The 12,442-nt window shown below is 38.8% G+C and overlaps 1 protein-coding gene across 1 annotated transcript in view; it reads right to left on the bottom strand.

Annotated features, from left to right (window-relative positions):
• The window catches only part of LOC129235472 (low-density lipoprotein receptor-related protein 2-like), a 34,465-nt gene continuing 22,023 nt past the window's right edge, over positions 1 to 12,442 (bottom strand). Inside the window, exons 8-14 of the mRNA XM_054869341.1 lie at positions 11,918 to 12,197; positions 10,324 to 10,808; positions 9,949 to 10,249; positions 3,372 to 3,991; positions 2,949 to 3,308; positions 421 to 571; positions 1 to 332 (exon numbers count right to left, since the gene is read on the bottom strand). Of these exons, the coding sequence (XP_054725316.1) occupies positions 47 to 332; positions 421 to 571; positions 2,949 to 3,308; positions 3,372 to 3,991; positions 9,949 to 10,249; positions 10,324 to 10,808; positions 11,918 to 12,197 (2,483 nt within the window). The 3' untranslated portion in view covers positions 1 to 46. The remainder of the gene's footprint in view (positions 333 to 420; positions 572 to 2,948; positions 3,309 to 3,371; positions 3,992 to 9,948; positions 10,250 to 10,323; positions 10,809 to 11,917; positions 12,198 to 12,442) is intronic.

Here is a 12,442-nt window from a genome sequence, read left to right as displayed (position 1 = left end):
CATTTTATTAAAAAATGTGTATATGTACATCTGCACATTTTTTTAACTATAATAGATATTTATAACTTAGAATATGCATTTCGAGCCACTGCTTATATTTATCCATAAAGATCAGTTCGCTTTGGCCGACAACAGCGAAACAGCCGTTCGATGAGAAAGCGACTCCCTTCTTGTTAGCCAGTATTTCAGCAGAGTCTTCCATTCCATTTTCTCTATTCAAACAAGACCTCGAGAACTCCATACAAATCGGTGTAGCTATGTTTGGAGCAAAGTAATCGACAAGCACAACAATCGCTGGTGGATCTAAGTCGTCAGTAGTGAAGTCATCAGCTCTACGAAGGACAGAAAGTATCCCATTTTCCGTTTAAAAATCAAATATGGAAATCTATATATTTATGTATGCATATCAGAATCGCTTACATTATAATTTGAGAGATGTTATGGCTATAGGAGAGTTGCTCATATTGATTGAAACTGTCAATTTGTGTGGTCGCTGGTAGGATGCGATACATAATGGGATCGTTTGCTGCCGCTATATAGGATAAGTCAATGTAACTAAAGCACAGAGCAGCTAAAAGTAACAAAAACAAAACAATATTTACTTCCTTTGTGAGGCGATGTAAAATGAGCAGAAAATTGCGTCAAAGGACTTTATGTAGGGAAAAGCAGCTTTTTTATAACTAAATAAGCCCGAAAATAAAAATAAATTTGTAAAAAAAAATCAAAAACGTGAGTAACAAATATTCGTGATTATACAAAAAAAAAGGATTTAAGTCTATTCGCCTCAGAGTTTATCTAAAATGTTTTAAAAACTTTAACGCGTTGTCCCTATTGAAGTACAGCAACTCCGTGTAAGTAAATCAATTACATTTTTTGAGGATTCAAGAGTACATAAAATCGACATAAAATGCTCGTGACTACGCCTTTTCACATATATGAATACAAGGTCTTTCAAGTTCGAGCTTAGTTTTTAGCGGTGTTTGGTTAATTGCATTCACTTTTGACAACTCTTTAGTGACAAATCTTAATGTTTTCGAACATATTTTTCAATGTGGTTGCCACCTATCTAAAAAATTAAAAATATTTAAAAACGATACACAGTTGATAATTGTGTGTATATACAATATATATATTATATATTATATGTATATTATATAATATATTGTATATAACTGGCGCGTACACCCTTTTTGGGTCTTTGGCCGAGCTCCTCTTCCTATTTGTGGCGTGCGTCTTGATGTTGGGAATGGGGGGGCCTACAGTTTCAAGCCGACTCCGAACGCAGATATTTTTATATGAGGTGCTTTTCTATGGCAGAAATACCCTCGGAGGCTTGCCATTGCCTGACAAGGCGCTACCGCTATTAGAACATTTTTTTTCTTCATTTTGATGTTTCACCGAGATTCTAACCTACATACGTTCTCTCTGAATTCCGAATGGTAGTCTCGCACCAACCCATTCGGCCACGGCGGCCACCGGTAGCTACAAAAATATATACACAATTATTAACTGCGATATTTGTATCAAATGAAAGCTGTTTGAAAAAATTTTAATTCAGCCTTATTTTGGTACAGCGTTGCCACCAATATAAAAATAGTTAAAAAATTATGATATTGTATTATATTTTCAGGCGGAGATGAAATGAAACGAGCTTAGGAATATCTTAATTTGGCAAAGTTTTGTAATAGGGTTGCGACTTTTGAATAATGATTTCTTCTCTTCGTTAAAAAAAAAAACATTTGCAAAAATTGTTACCTTTCTCTAAAACAAATGTAGAAATTCATTTAAAAGTAAAATATAATTTTATGATGCGTACAAGATGTGTATATGCCTTTTCCTTGCCTGCGATTGACTGAGATGTCTCAACCTTCTCCGTTCTATAGCACCTTCAAGAAGAGGGGTTTGGTCGCAGACACGACAAGAATCAGAGGACCATATCACGATCATGTGCAGATGACTGCGCAGTCTGCAATTGCTGTGAGAATGCCCGTGAGCATTCTCAGTTTATCCTTAGGCGGAGTTGTGAGTTTTCTAAACGTCTTTTTGTTGTACTCCCCTCTGTAATTATATCGCCTGGCGTAGTCCCATAGTTTGGTGCCAGCTAACCTCCTTTAGCCTTAGCTCTTCAATCCTACAAGGAGAAGCTTGCGGGTGTGTTGTGCCATAGCAAGGAAGGACGCGGATGCTATTAATAACGAGACCGCCAGTTAAACCTCTGTCCTGGGATCCTAGTTATCTGGATGCGATTGTGCAATCCTAACAGACTCAGCTTCTCATTGCACTCAAGGACCTGTGAGTACTTAATGTCACAGGATGACGGAGTGCTGCCTAACAGTCGCTCGGAATGGAAATCGCTCGTTCCGTCAACTCCTGTCTAAGACAGATGGAATACAGCTCCGCTTGAAAGATGCTTGGCTCTAGGACCATATTTTCCAGCGGAAAGATATCACTGTACACGGTAGCAAAAGAGGAGCGAGAATCAATCAGATTTAAGATTCTGAGCATTTTTGGGCTATTACAACTGAAATCGCAACCGAAAGATAGCTTGAGCTTTTATCACAGCAACTTGATAATTGACACTGAAGTTTCCACAATATCCCAAAAATTTAGCAAATCTGTCAATTTTGCAGACTATAGCGACTAGGCAACTGCAAGGCGCATTCTTGAACATTGCTCTAGACCGATGCACAAATGCAAAAGAATATTAGTTGATGGCCATCTAATAATGGGCGGCATTATAAATTCCAAGGACTAACGTTTCATACCAAAGTTCTTAAAGTAGAGTTAAGAGATATTACTTAAATCTCGGAGGGAGACCTAAAGAAGTGAAGGTTACTGGGTTGTAACCCCAGCGTGTTATTAATAATAAGCCAGACTAAGGTACAGCAAGGCGTGACCGGTACAACTAGTAGGATAATCTCAAGTAGATATTAAAGTTTCTTACTTACACGTCAACACAAGTTTCGGCGAAATTATGGTGCCTTTGCATTCCAGTTTGAAAATTGGATTCAACGCTTCCTTCTCATTTTTACTTAATTTAAAAATATTTACCAACATCTCATTTTTCTCGTTAAATAGGTTGGACGCTGGTAACGTACATTTCGCCTGACACTTAAATCTCGGAGCATCCCATTCTCCCTCCACACCGCAATGAAGGTCCACTCGTTGCATGATTGCCTCATACCCTTGACCGCATTGTACAACTGCCTTAGTGCCTGGCTTGCTGTGCACTCCACAATCAGTCGCTTTGTCGTTATATGTGCATGTACTGGTAGTGGAAATTCCACTCCATTGCGGAGGACACCGTTCTATAAAGGATAGTAAATGAAATTATGACCAAGTGATATAATTTTTTCCTATTACCCACTCACTTTCGCATTTCGGTACAATTGAAGACCACTCACCGAGCGGCATGCATAAAAGTTCAGCTTCCCCCTCAACCAATTGCCAGGTTTCCTCGCAACTAAAAGTGACAATTTTGCCGATATCAACTTGGCTGCCTACTTTCAGAGTTGCATTCTGCTCTGCAAGAACGGCACGTAGGGCCACACGATCAACAGGTATTGTACACCGTCGGTATGCCACACCCATATGAATTGGTTGTGATGGCAGACTCTCGGCGATAATGTCTTTCATTGCCTTAATAAGTCGGTCTTCTTGGGTTGCTTCGATTTTATCAATGTTCGCTTCATAACTGTCATCGAAATTGATTTCCTCTTCATGCTTCGCCCTTTCGGCTTTAACGTACTCACACAATTCGCGCATTTCATCCGAACCATCGACACAGTCCACTTGCCCATCACAATGTGCGCTGCCGGGCACACAGGCGCCATAAGCGCAAGCGAACTCTGTGTTAAGACACTTGACGTGAGCGCACATTTTTACCGTCTCATCGGAGCGATCACTGCAATCTGGTACGCCATTGCATATAGATGACTGTGGGATGCATTCACCCGAAAGGCACGCGATGAATACTTCGTCTTCATCATCTCTATATAATTGGAGTCAGGAGAATCATATACGTAGAGACAAATATTAGAGCTATAGAGTAAAATATGTTGCAATAAGTAAAATTATGAAGTATTAATGGAAGCAAACGAAGAAGTATGAATTCAGATGACGAAGAGGTGGTAGACGGAAACACATAAGTAAAGGACTTAGAGGAGATGTGAGTAGGTAAAACATAAAAGGAGGTAAAAGATGAAAGTCGGGGATTGAAACCAAGAGTAGAGACGATATGGAATAGCGAAATTGCCTTAAACCAGGTTAACTAAGTGCCAAGAACTAACTTAGACTGCACAGGCAATTAAGTAAAGTGCATATGACTGAACGCTGGCATCACAGGGTACAGCGGACCCGGATAGTGCTAATATTTGACGGCAATGGAGCGATGATAATGATATATTTCAGCAGTTATGCAATCCTTATTTTATTCAAGAGGAGCTTGTTTAGGATTCCATTTGTGGAAAAAACATTAAGACGGACACCACAAATCGGAGGAGGAGCTCGGCCAAACACCAAATAAAAGGTGAAAGTGCAAATTCTATTATATAAGTTAAGGTATCCCTTCTGACCGATCAACCTTTTACTTGCTTTTGTATGCTGGGTTAAGTCAACGCATCAGATTGGATGTTGGGTTGGGCGGTAGAAGTTCCAATGCGCCTAGCAACACCAATAGTTGAATGCAAGTGCAATATCACAAATTGCCCATACCGTTGCCTATCGTTCATAGTGCCAGCAGTTATGAAGATCATCACACAATAATCGTGATACACACGCACGAAGCGTCCGATACCTTTGCAAGAATAGCATAGGTCAGTTGAAGGTGAGAATAACAAAAACCAGTTGTGGGTGCTGGCATTGTTGTTGGGACATGCACGCTAAAGATTGCAAAGGCAACAGCAATTGCGGGCAATGGGAGTTGGATGGTCAGCGATCAATTAGTACAAAAGTGGACGTATGAAAGGCGAGTCACATCATTGTAAATTTAACATTACAATTCACATATGTAACTTGAGTCGTGCTCGAATATTAAATAAAATATATTTAAATACCGAATTCGAGTTCAACTAATTTATATAAGTCCAGTAGTTTATTTATGCAGCAGATGGTGCTTGTTTTTGAACTTTGAGCTCGTAAGTCGAACAAATGGCAAATGGTAGATAGTAGTGGGTTAGTTCCTCAATATTACTTCATATAAAACCATTTGCCAATCGGAGGCCACATAAAACTTCACAGTCATGTGCATTAAGAGTGGACTCACATTAAGGTAAGACGACTAACGCCGGATATGCGTAGAAAATGAGACGTGGATAAAGAACGAAACTTAAGCCAAAAGCCAACACAATTATGTAAGAGTAAGTGATAGAAAATAAAAAAAAAATGAGACTAGTAATAAAGTTGAACTGAAAATATGGATAACAGCGGCTGTAGCATAGACTATAGCTGACCGGATAGATAGATAACCAGATGGGGTAGAATTTTTTTATTGAAATGTTACAGGAAATTTATAAATATTCCCGAAGATAGCTGACATTTGTTGGCCACCCGTTAAAATTTCTGGAACGACATCATGACATTTAAATCTCCAGCATTGCTCATCTGGGTTGGCAAGTCGTTGACCCTCAGGGTTGTTTTTCAAGCCTTTTGGTTTGAGCTGCACAACTTCAGATACCGGCGTAATCTTGAGCCCACGCTGTAAGACAGTTTTCTTAACACATCCCAAGGTGCGCTGACTGCGCTTTTTGAAATATGTTTTGAAACCGTTGAATTTTTCCAATATGTGTTTGTTTAGCACAGGCTTAAATACTTGGTTATAAAAGTTTGTTTTGAATAGAAGTAGGTAAACTTCTTCCAAAAGGACAATTACATTTTTTTTTAATTCAGCATATTTTATTTTAATGCGCTCTTTCCAGCAGCGTTTTGCATCAAGTGTCATTCCGAAATACTTGCAGTGGGGAATTCGCGGGCCTGATATGTTTATAAGATGATATTGAATTTTTTGTTGGTAAATTTTTCATGAATTTGTTTAGTTATATACGCTACTTCATAGTCCATTCAATGAATTTGTTAACGTCATGCTGGAGTTTACGAGTGGACTGAGTCTCATCATCACCGATTGCTAAAATGCACGTATCGTCCGCGATGGTAGCCGCTATTTTATTTTTAGAGACCAAAAATCAGATGTGAAAAGCACATGCGGTATAGTTCCAAGGGTACTTCTTTGTGGAACCGCGGCATTTATTGGCTTCAATCTTCAATAAATGCCATCGCACTTTATTTTGAAGTATCTATTGTTTAGAAATATCCGAAAATTCTTTTGGAAGCTTATGGAGTAGTCTGTCATGCCATTACCTTATCGAAGGCCTGAGCATCAATCGGGATATGGAAGAGCATACTTTCTGTTTTGGGTTGCTTCTTCTTTTACGCTTGTGATTCTATGCACTTGCTCAATCGTTGAATGTTTTGATCGAAATCCGAACTGGTTATTAGGAATACGCCGTTTGCTTTAAATAAAAGGCTGCAATCGTTGCAGAATGATGACACTTCGTAAGGACTTTTGCCAGGTTTTCCTATCATTATGACTTCTGAAGCTTTCTAGTATGCTAATTAAAGTTTCTTGCGGAATGTTTTTAAGGTTTCTGCAGTGATAAGACGAAGCCAGGAGTTTCTTCTGGATTTAAGGAGACTTATTTCATGCTTAATCTCTGACAGTGAAGCAAAAGGAAACTGATTTTCAACGGAATGTGTGGTAGTTAGCAATGGTTGATGATTTGATTCACAAGGCTTACAGGTTTTTTCCAAATGATCAGCAAAAACTTTCGCCTTTTCAATGTTATTTTTGGCCCAGAATTCCTTGGGTTTTTTAATATGAGGCCTGGTGTTGGCGTGATGGAGTATGGTTTGACCATGTCGATCATTTTTGGCACATGGACCGTGGCAAACACATATAAAGATCAGACTTGACTCTCGGCTTTGGTGTATCTCCTGGAGCCACCCACTCCTTTCTTTGCTTCATATTGAAGTACGAGTATAGGCACCACTTCTCATCTCCCGTGGCGATTCGAAACAAAAAGCGCTGTTTGTTTCGTTGAGCTCGTAAGGCACCCAGGCTCCCAAATTTTCAGAAAATCCCATTGAATGAAGATTGAAAATCGTTTTATGATCGCAGTTCATTTTGTCCTCTAATTCACGACTGGTTTGACGACCCTTCTGCTTCAAAAGTGGTTTAGACGTTCTTCATCGAATTCACAAGGTCTTCCGTTGCAGGACGTGTCAACGAGTCAAAGTCGCCATTTTTGAACTTCGAAAACCATTTCCGTACTGTGGACTCGCCTATCACGCCTTCTCCATACACGTCGCAAATGTCCAGGACTGCTTCAGCAGCCTTTTCACCTCGATGAAAAACAACGAAGAGCAGCTGTCAAAAATGTTGATTTTTGGCTGGATTTTGGATTCCCTTTCTAAGCCTCCAAACTAATAAGAAATTAAAAAACTCAAAAATACAATCAACACAATTTTGTAGAGCAGAAAGATTTCTATCGAAAGAATACTTACCCTTTGTCAGGCAGCAAACAAATCGTTGTAAAATAAAGGAAAATATGAAAACGCTATGAACTTTTGTAATAAATGAAATTAAGTACAAACAAAACAAATTAGATATTTTAGACAGATTCAAAACTAGTTTCGTACCAATTTAGAGCTGTAACTTTGGCTGTTTTATAAATCTGTTTTTTACACAATCTATGTGATTGCTTGAAAAATTTGCGTACAAAATAAAATAGTATAAAATTTTTAGCCCTCCGTTGGACACCCAGTTAGGCACCTGGGTCTGGCCGTTTTTCGTCCTGTTCGAGGATCCTTTTTAAAAGGTTATATCCATAAATCGATAGGAAATCAAATTTTAGGAAGCTGCCTGGATGCTCAAGTCGTTCGCTATAATAGAATATGTTAAATTCATGTCCAAAGTCGAAAAGCCAGCTAGACCCGGGTGCCTGACGGAGGATTAAAAAAGTTCGCGATAAGCAATAATTTTTCACCAAGTGAAGTCAACTATTTGCCGGAATTAGTGAAATAAAAAAAGAAAGTGTGTGGTAGTTCACGGAACCCGCACGATTGAAGTGAAACTTCTTTTATCAACAAATCAATAATTTAACTATTATTTCAATATAATGCATGCAGAAGTCATGGAAAGCATGGAATGGAATTTTATTAAACAGAATTATTTATTTATTTTAATATAAAAAGAAATGAATTTATTGTACTCAATTACATTTGGTTCTCGGCATTGTCATTATCATTATTGGATTCGTTTTCCAAAAATGAAACAAGGGCTTTATGGTAACTGAAATACGTAAAAAATGATCTACATTCTAATCTATCAAGGTATCGATGAAATACTGCATCAATGGTAGTTCCGCATCTTGTTGTTGGTACTTCACAATCATTAACCATATTTAAATTTAATTTTTCTTTGAGGAAACTTATTAGAGTCTTTGATCGCTCTTCTGCAAAATTGACATTAAAGTCGCCACTTAAAATCATCGGAATTTGATGATCATGTTGTCCTAGCAACTCAGACCCTGCCATAGTATAAGGTAACAATATTTTATGAATAAAATATATTATATCGTCTATTTTCTTATTTACATGAATATAAAGAGAGACAAGTAAAATTACTTGTCCATTTTCAAGTTGGCACTCTGCAGCACATAGTTCTCCAATCGTTCCCAAATTGACGGATACATTCTGTACAGAATGCATGTCGATATCCATATGAGGAGTTAATATCCTTGAAGTGTCAGTGGAGTTGTGATATATCGCGACACCTCCCCCTCGAGAGCCTGGATTTTTATATTTCACGATACAGTTGAAATTAGGAATGCTTTGTTCTTGTTCGTTATCTATCCAAGTTTCACTCAACATTAAAATGTGAGAATTTTTCGTTCTCGTTATTGCAGGCGCATTTGAACATTGTGCTATCGGAGAAACGAAATCTCTATGAGTCGATGTTGATGGCAGTGAATCGTTTGTATGAACTATAGCTTCACACACAACATAATTAGGTCCATGATACTGATGAAATGACCGCCCATCGACTGATCGATTTACGGAGAAATGTTCTTCATCGATATCCTGATGCACAGATGACAAATTATCACTTATCGTACAACCGGAGGATTCACTGTCACGGTGTTCAACAGTAGCTCTTAATTTTTTACGCTCCAAATACTCACGTTGCCGTTCAGCACCTGTTTTCGGTTTCCGTTTTTGATTTGATGCCATATTTAACAGAAATCAATCAACAAAACAAAATATGTTTGTAAGATTTGCTCAAAACTACACACACACTCTATGACGCGTCTCGCGTTACTAATGGCGACCGCATTACATTCACGACAACACGCCACGCCAGTCTTTTAACAGATGGCGCTGGCGTAGCGTCATATGTCGATGAAACGCTATGGTTTTACTCCTCACAGCGTTTCATCCTTCGAGGCAAAAGAAGTTTCACTTCAATAAATTTATGTTAGAATGCAAAACACAGACCGAATGCCGAATGTATTCAATACAATTTTTGCGCCCAAAACTGACGTTCCCACTACAGTCGGTTCTACGTTGGCAGACTGACAACACTCCCCTTGCATGTGTGAGTAATATTTATGCTACTAACACAACAACAACAGCAGACAGCAAACATCTGATTCTTAAGCTAAAACTACGTTTAAAATGGACGGAAAGGCTGTACTACGAGCTGACCTTAGCCTTAGTTGATCGAAAAACAAAGTACAACCGAGCAACGAGGTCCTAGAAGAATTATAGATACTTAGGTTGAAGAAATGTATAATATTAACGTCAGATTATTTGATGTGGGTGGTTGAAGTTGAGAAAGGCAGTTAATAACAAATGTTGTTGCATAACAACAATAAATTACTCTCTATTACTTACACACACCCGCCTTGCAATATGTTATAGAAATCATTTTCATCTTTGGTACAAAGCAGCAGCGTCTCATCCGAACCGTCCGCACAGTGTTGCTTTGTATCGCAAACTGCCCCTATTGAAATGCAAGCACCATATTTGCATTGAAATTCACTTGCGGTGCAATTGCGTCCATAACATTTCGTCGCTGTCTCATCTGAACCATCTGTACAATCCTTAACACCGTTGCAAAGTGCTGCTGTAGCAATACATTCACCGTTATCACAGGATGTGCGATTATGCAGACATTGTTCGGACCTATGCAACGCTGTGGAATCAGCATTCGAAATTTTTCATTTATTATTTTAAGTGCAAAATCAGCTTCCACAGCAAACAACTCACCTACGCATTTGGGCCACTGACGGTACCAATTATTGTCCATACACACCAAATGGTTCGCACCAACCAATTCAAAACCGGCCGAGCACTCGAACTCGACAGTCTCATTTTGCAATATTTTATCAAAATAAAACAAAAGTTTCTTTGTGCCACGAAGCCAGACTTGTAGATGCAAGTTCTCGTAGGGTATAGTGCAAGCAGTAGGCGTGGATGTTCGTTTTTCTTCTTGTGGTTCTTCCTGCGTATCCGTATCTACACTCATTGAGCATAATTCATCGGATCCATCCACACAATCCCAAATTTTATCACAAACTTGTTGGACACTTATGCATGCACCGTAGCCACAGCGGAAAGAGTAGTCGGAGCATATCATACTGGCACAAACGCTTACCGTCTCATCAGATCCATCACTGCAGTCTGGCATGCCATCGCATATGAGCGAGTCATCAATACATTCTTCCGAAGTACATTCAAATTCTTCATACGTGCTGTAGGTAAAATGAAATTAAAGTAAAATAATTTTTTTTCAGTATAAAGGGTGCTTCAAATACATCCTTACGTGTAAAAAGAAATAAAATAAAATGAAAAACGCATTGGCTATAATTATGTTCACAGAGTCACTAGATCACTTTTGTTCTAACGCAGGTAATCTTTTTTCAATATTTTTTTACCTGTATAACTCTTCCACCTACGTATAACTTAGCCCTCTGGTCACACTGGCTTTATCGACTTTGGGCGTGAATATTTCTATTTAGCTATAAGGAGTTGAGTTTCCCGGTAGCTTCCTAAAATTTCATTTTCCGTCGATTTGTGGATATAACTTTTTAACAAGGATCCCCCAACGAGACGGAAGATGGCAGAATGCAAAGAAGAGCCTGTGCAATAACGGTCGGTGCTATTAGACCATTACCAGGAGGCTCTTAATGCGCTGGCGCATGTTATTCCGATAGATCTGCATATGAAGAAGATGGTGTCCATGAGTGCATTTAGGTTAAATGAAGCGAGTCGCTGGATGGTAAAAACTTGTAGTCATGTCAGTCTATTATTGCGATGAACTCAGTTCACCTCGAGGAGAACTAATTCCATCGTCCCAACGGTGACATTCAATAGGAATTTTGCCACTCTCTTTCTTTCTTAAATGGTAAACCTAGCTTTTCTGCTTGTGGGCCGATCATCCAGTTTCACGCTCACAGCTTTGAGTTTGGCGATTGAATGGCGCGGAGTCTCCCTCTCCGTCCTCCATCTATTGTACTGGAGCCAAAGGGCTTTCGAAATAGCACACAAATAAAATGAAGCTGCATCTTTTCTGCGCTTTTCTGAGAAATAAAATGTGCAACTCCGCTTTAACAACAGCCAGGAGGTTGCCCATGGTCGGATAGGAGGTCTCTGAGACCAATATTCTCCGAAATTGTTCTGGCGTAATAAATTTGGAGCTGAAAAGCGCTTTTAGTACTAAATATCTAAACAGAACAAATAGCATACAAAACAAAACCTGGTATACGACTATTTTGTTTTACTCACCTTTAATAGTAATTTAAAGATATACAGTAATGAAGGTTTTGGTTTAAATAGCATTTAGTAATCCATTACAACTCACCAATTTCCTTGTAGCTTTGCCCATATTTCATTATCGGAGGCACACAAAAGTTCCATTTCATCAGACCGGTCGAAACAATCGATTTGATTATTACATTTCAATTCGGCTCGTATGCACGCCCCATAGGCGCAACGGAATTCATCATCCTTACAAGCATTGGACAGACATGCCTTTACAGATTCATCGCGTCCATTGCTGCAATCGGCATAGCCATCGCAGAGCTTGTTCCGTGGAATGATTTCCTTATTAGTGCAGGCCCAAGTAGTATTTGTTGCCAATGCTGTTGGAAATTGAAGGCCATAATATGAGAGATAATCTGATGTTATCGGGATGGGATGTGAATTGAATGACATGAATATAAATTAAAAATACTGGAAGCGTCGTGACGCTATCCACTTTAAATAAAAGTTTATATCCTGCTCGACCTTTTGCGTATTTTTTTGCAATTTTGTCTTTGGGGTTTGGACTGATGTCTCCACTTAGCAAAAAGCTACATTGTGATAATATGAGCATTATGTTTTGTAT

This window comes from Anastrepha obliqua, chromosome 1 (assembly GCF_027943255.1).
Source record: "Anastrepha obliqua isolate idAnaObli1 chromosome 1, idAnaObli1_1.0, whole genome shotgun sequence".
Lineage (NCBI taxonomy): Eukaryota > Metazoa > Arthropoda > Insecta > Diptera > Tephritidae > Anastrepha > Anastrepha obliqua.
This window is presented reverse-complemented; position numbering and strand designations above follow the sequence as displayed.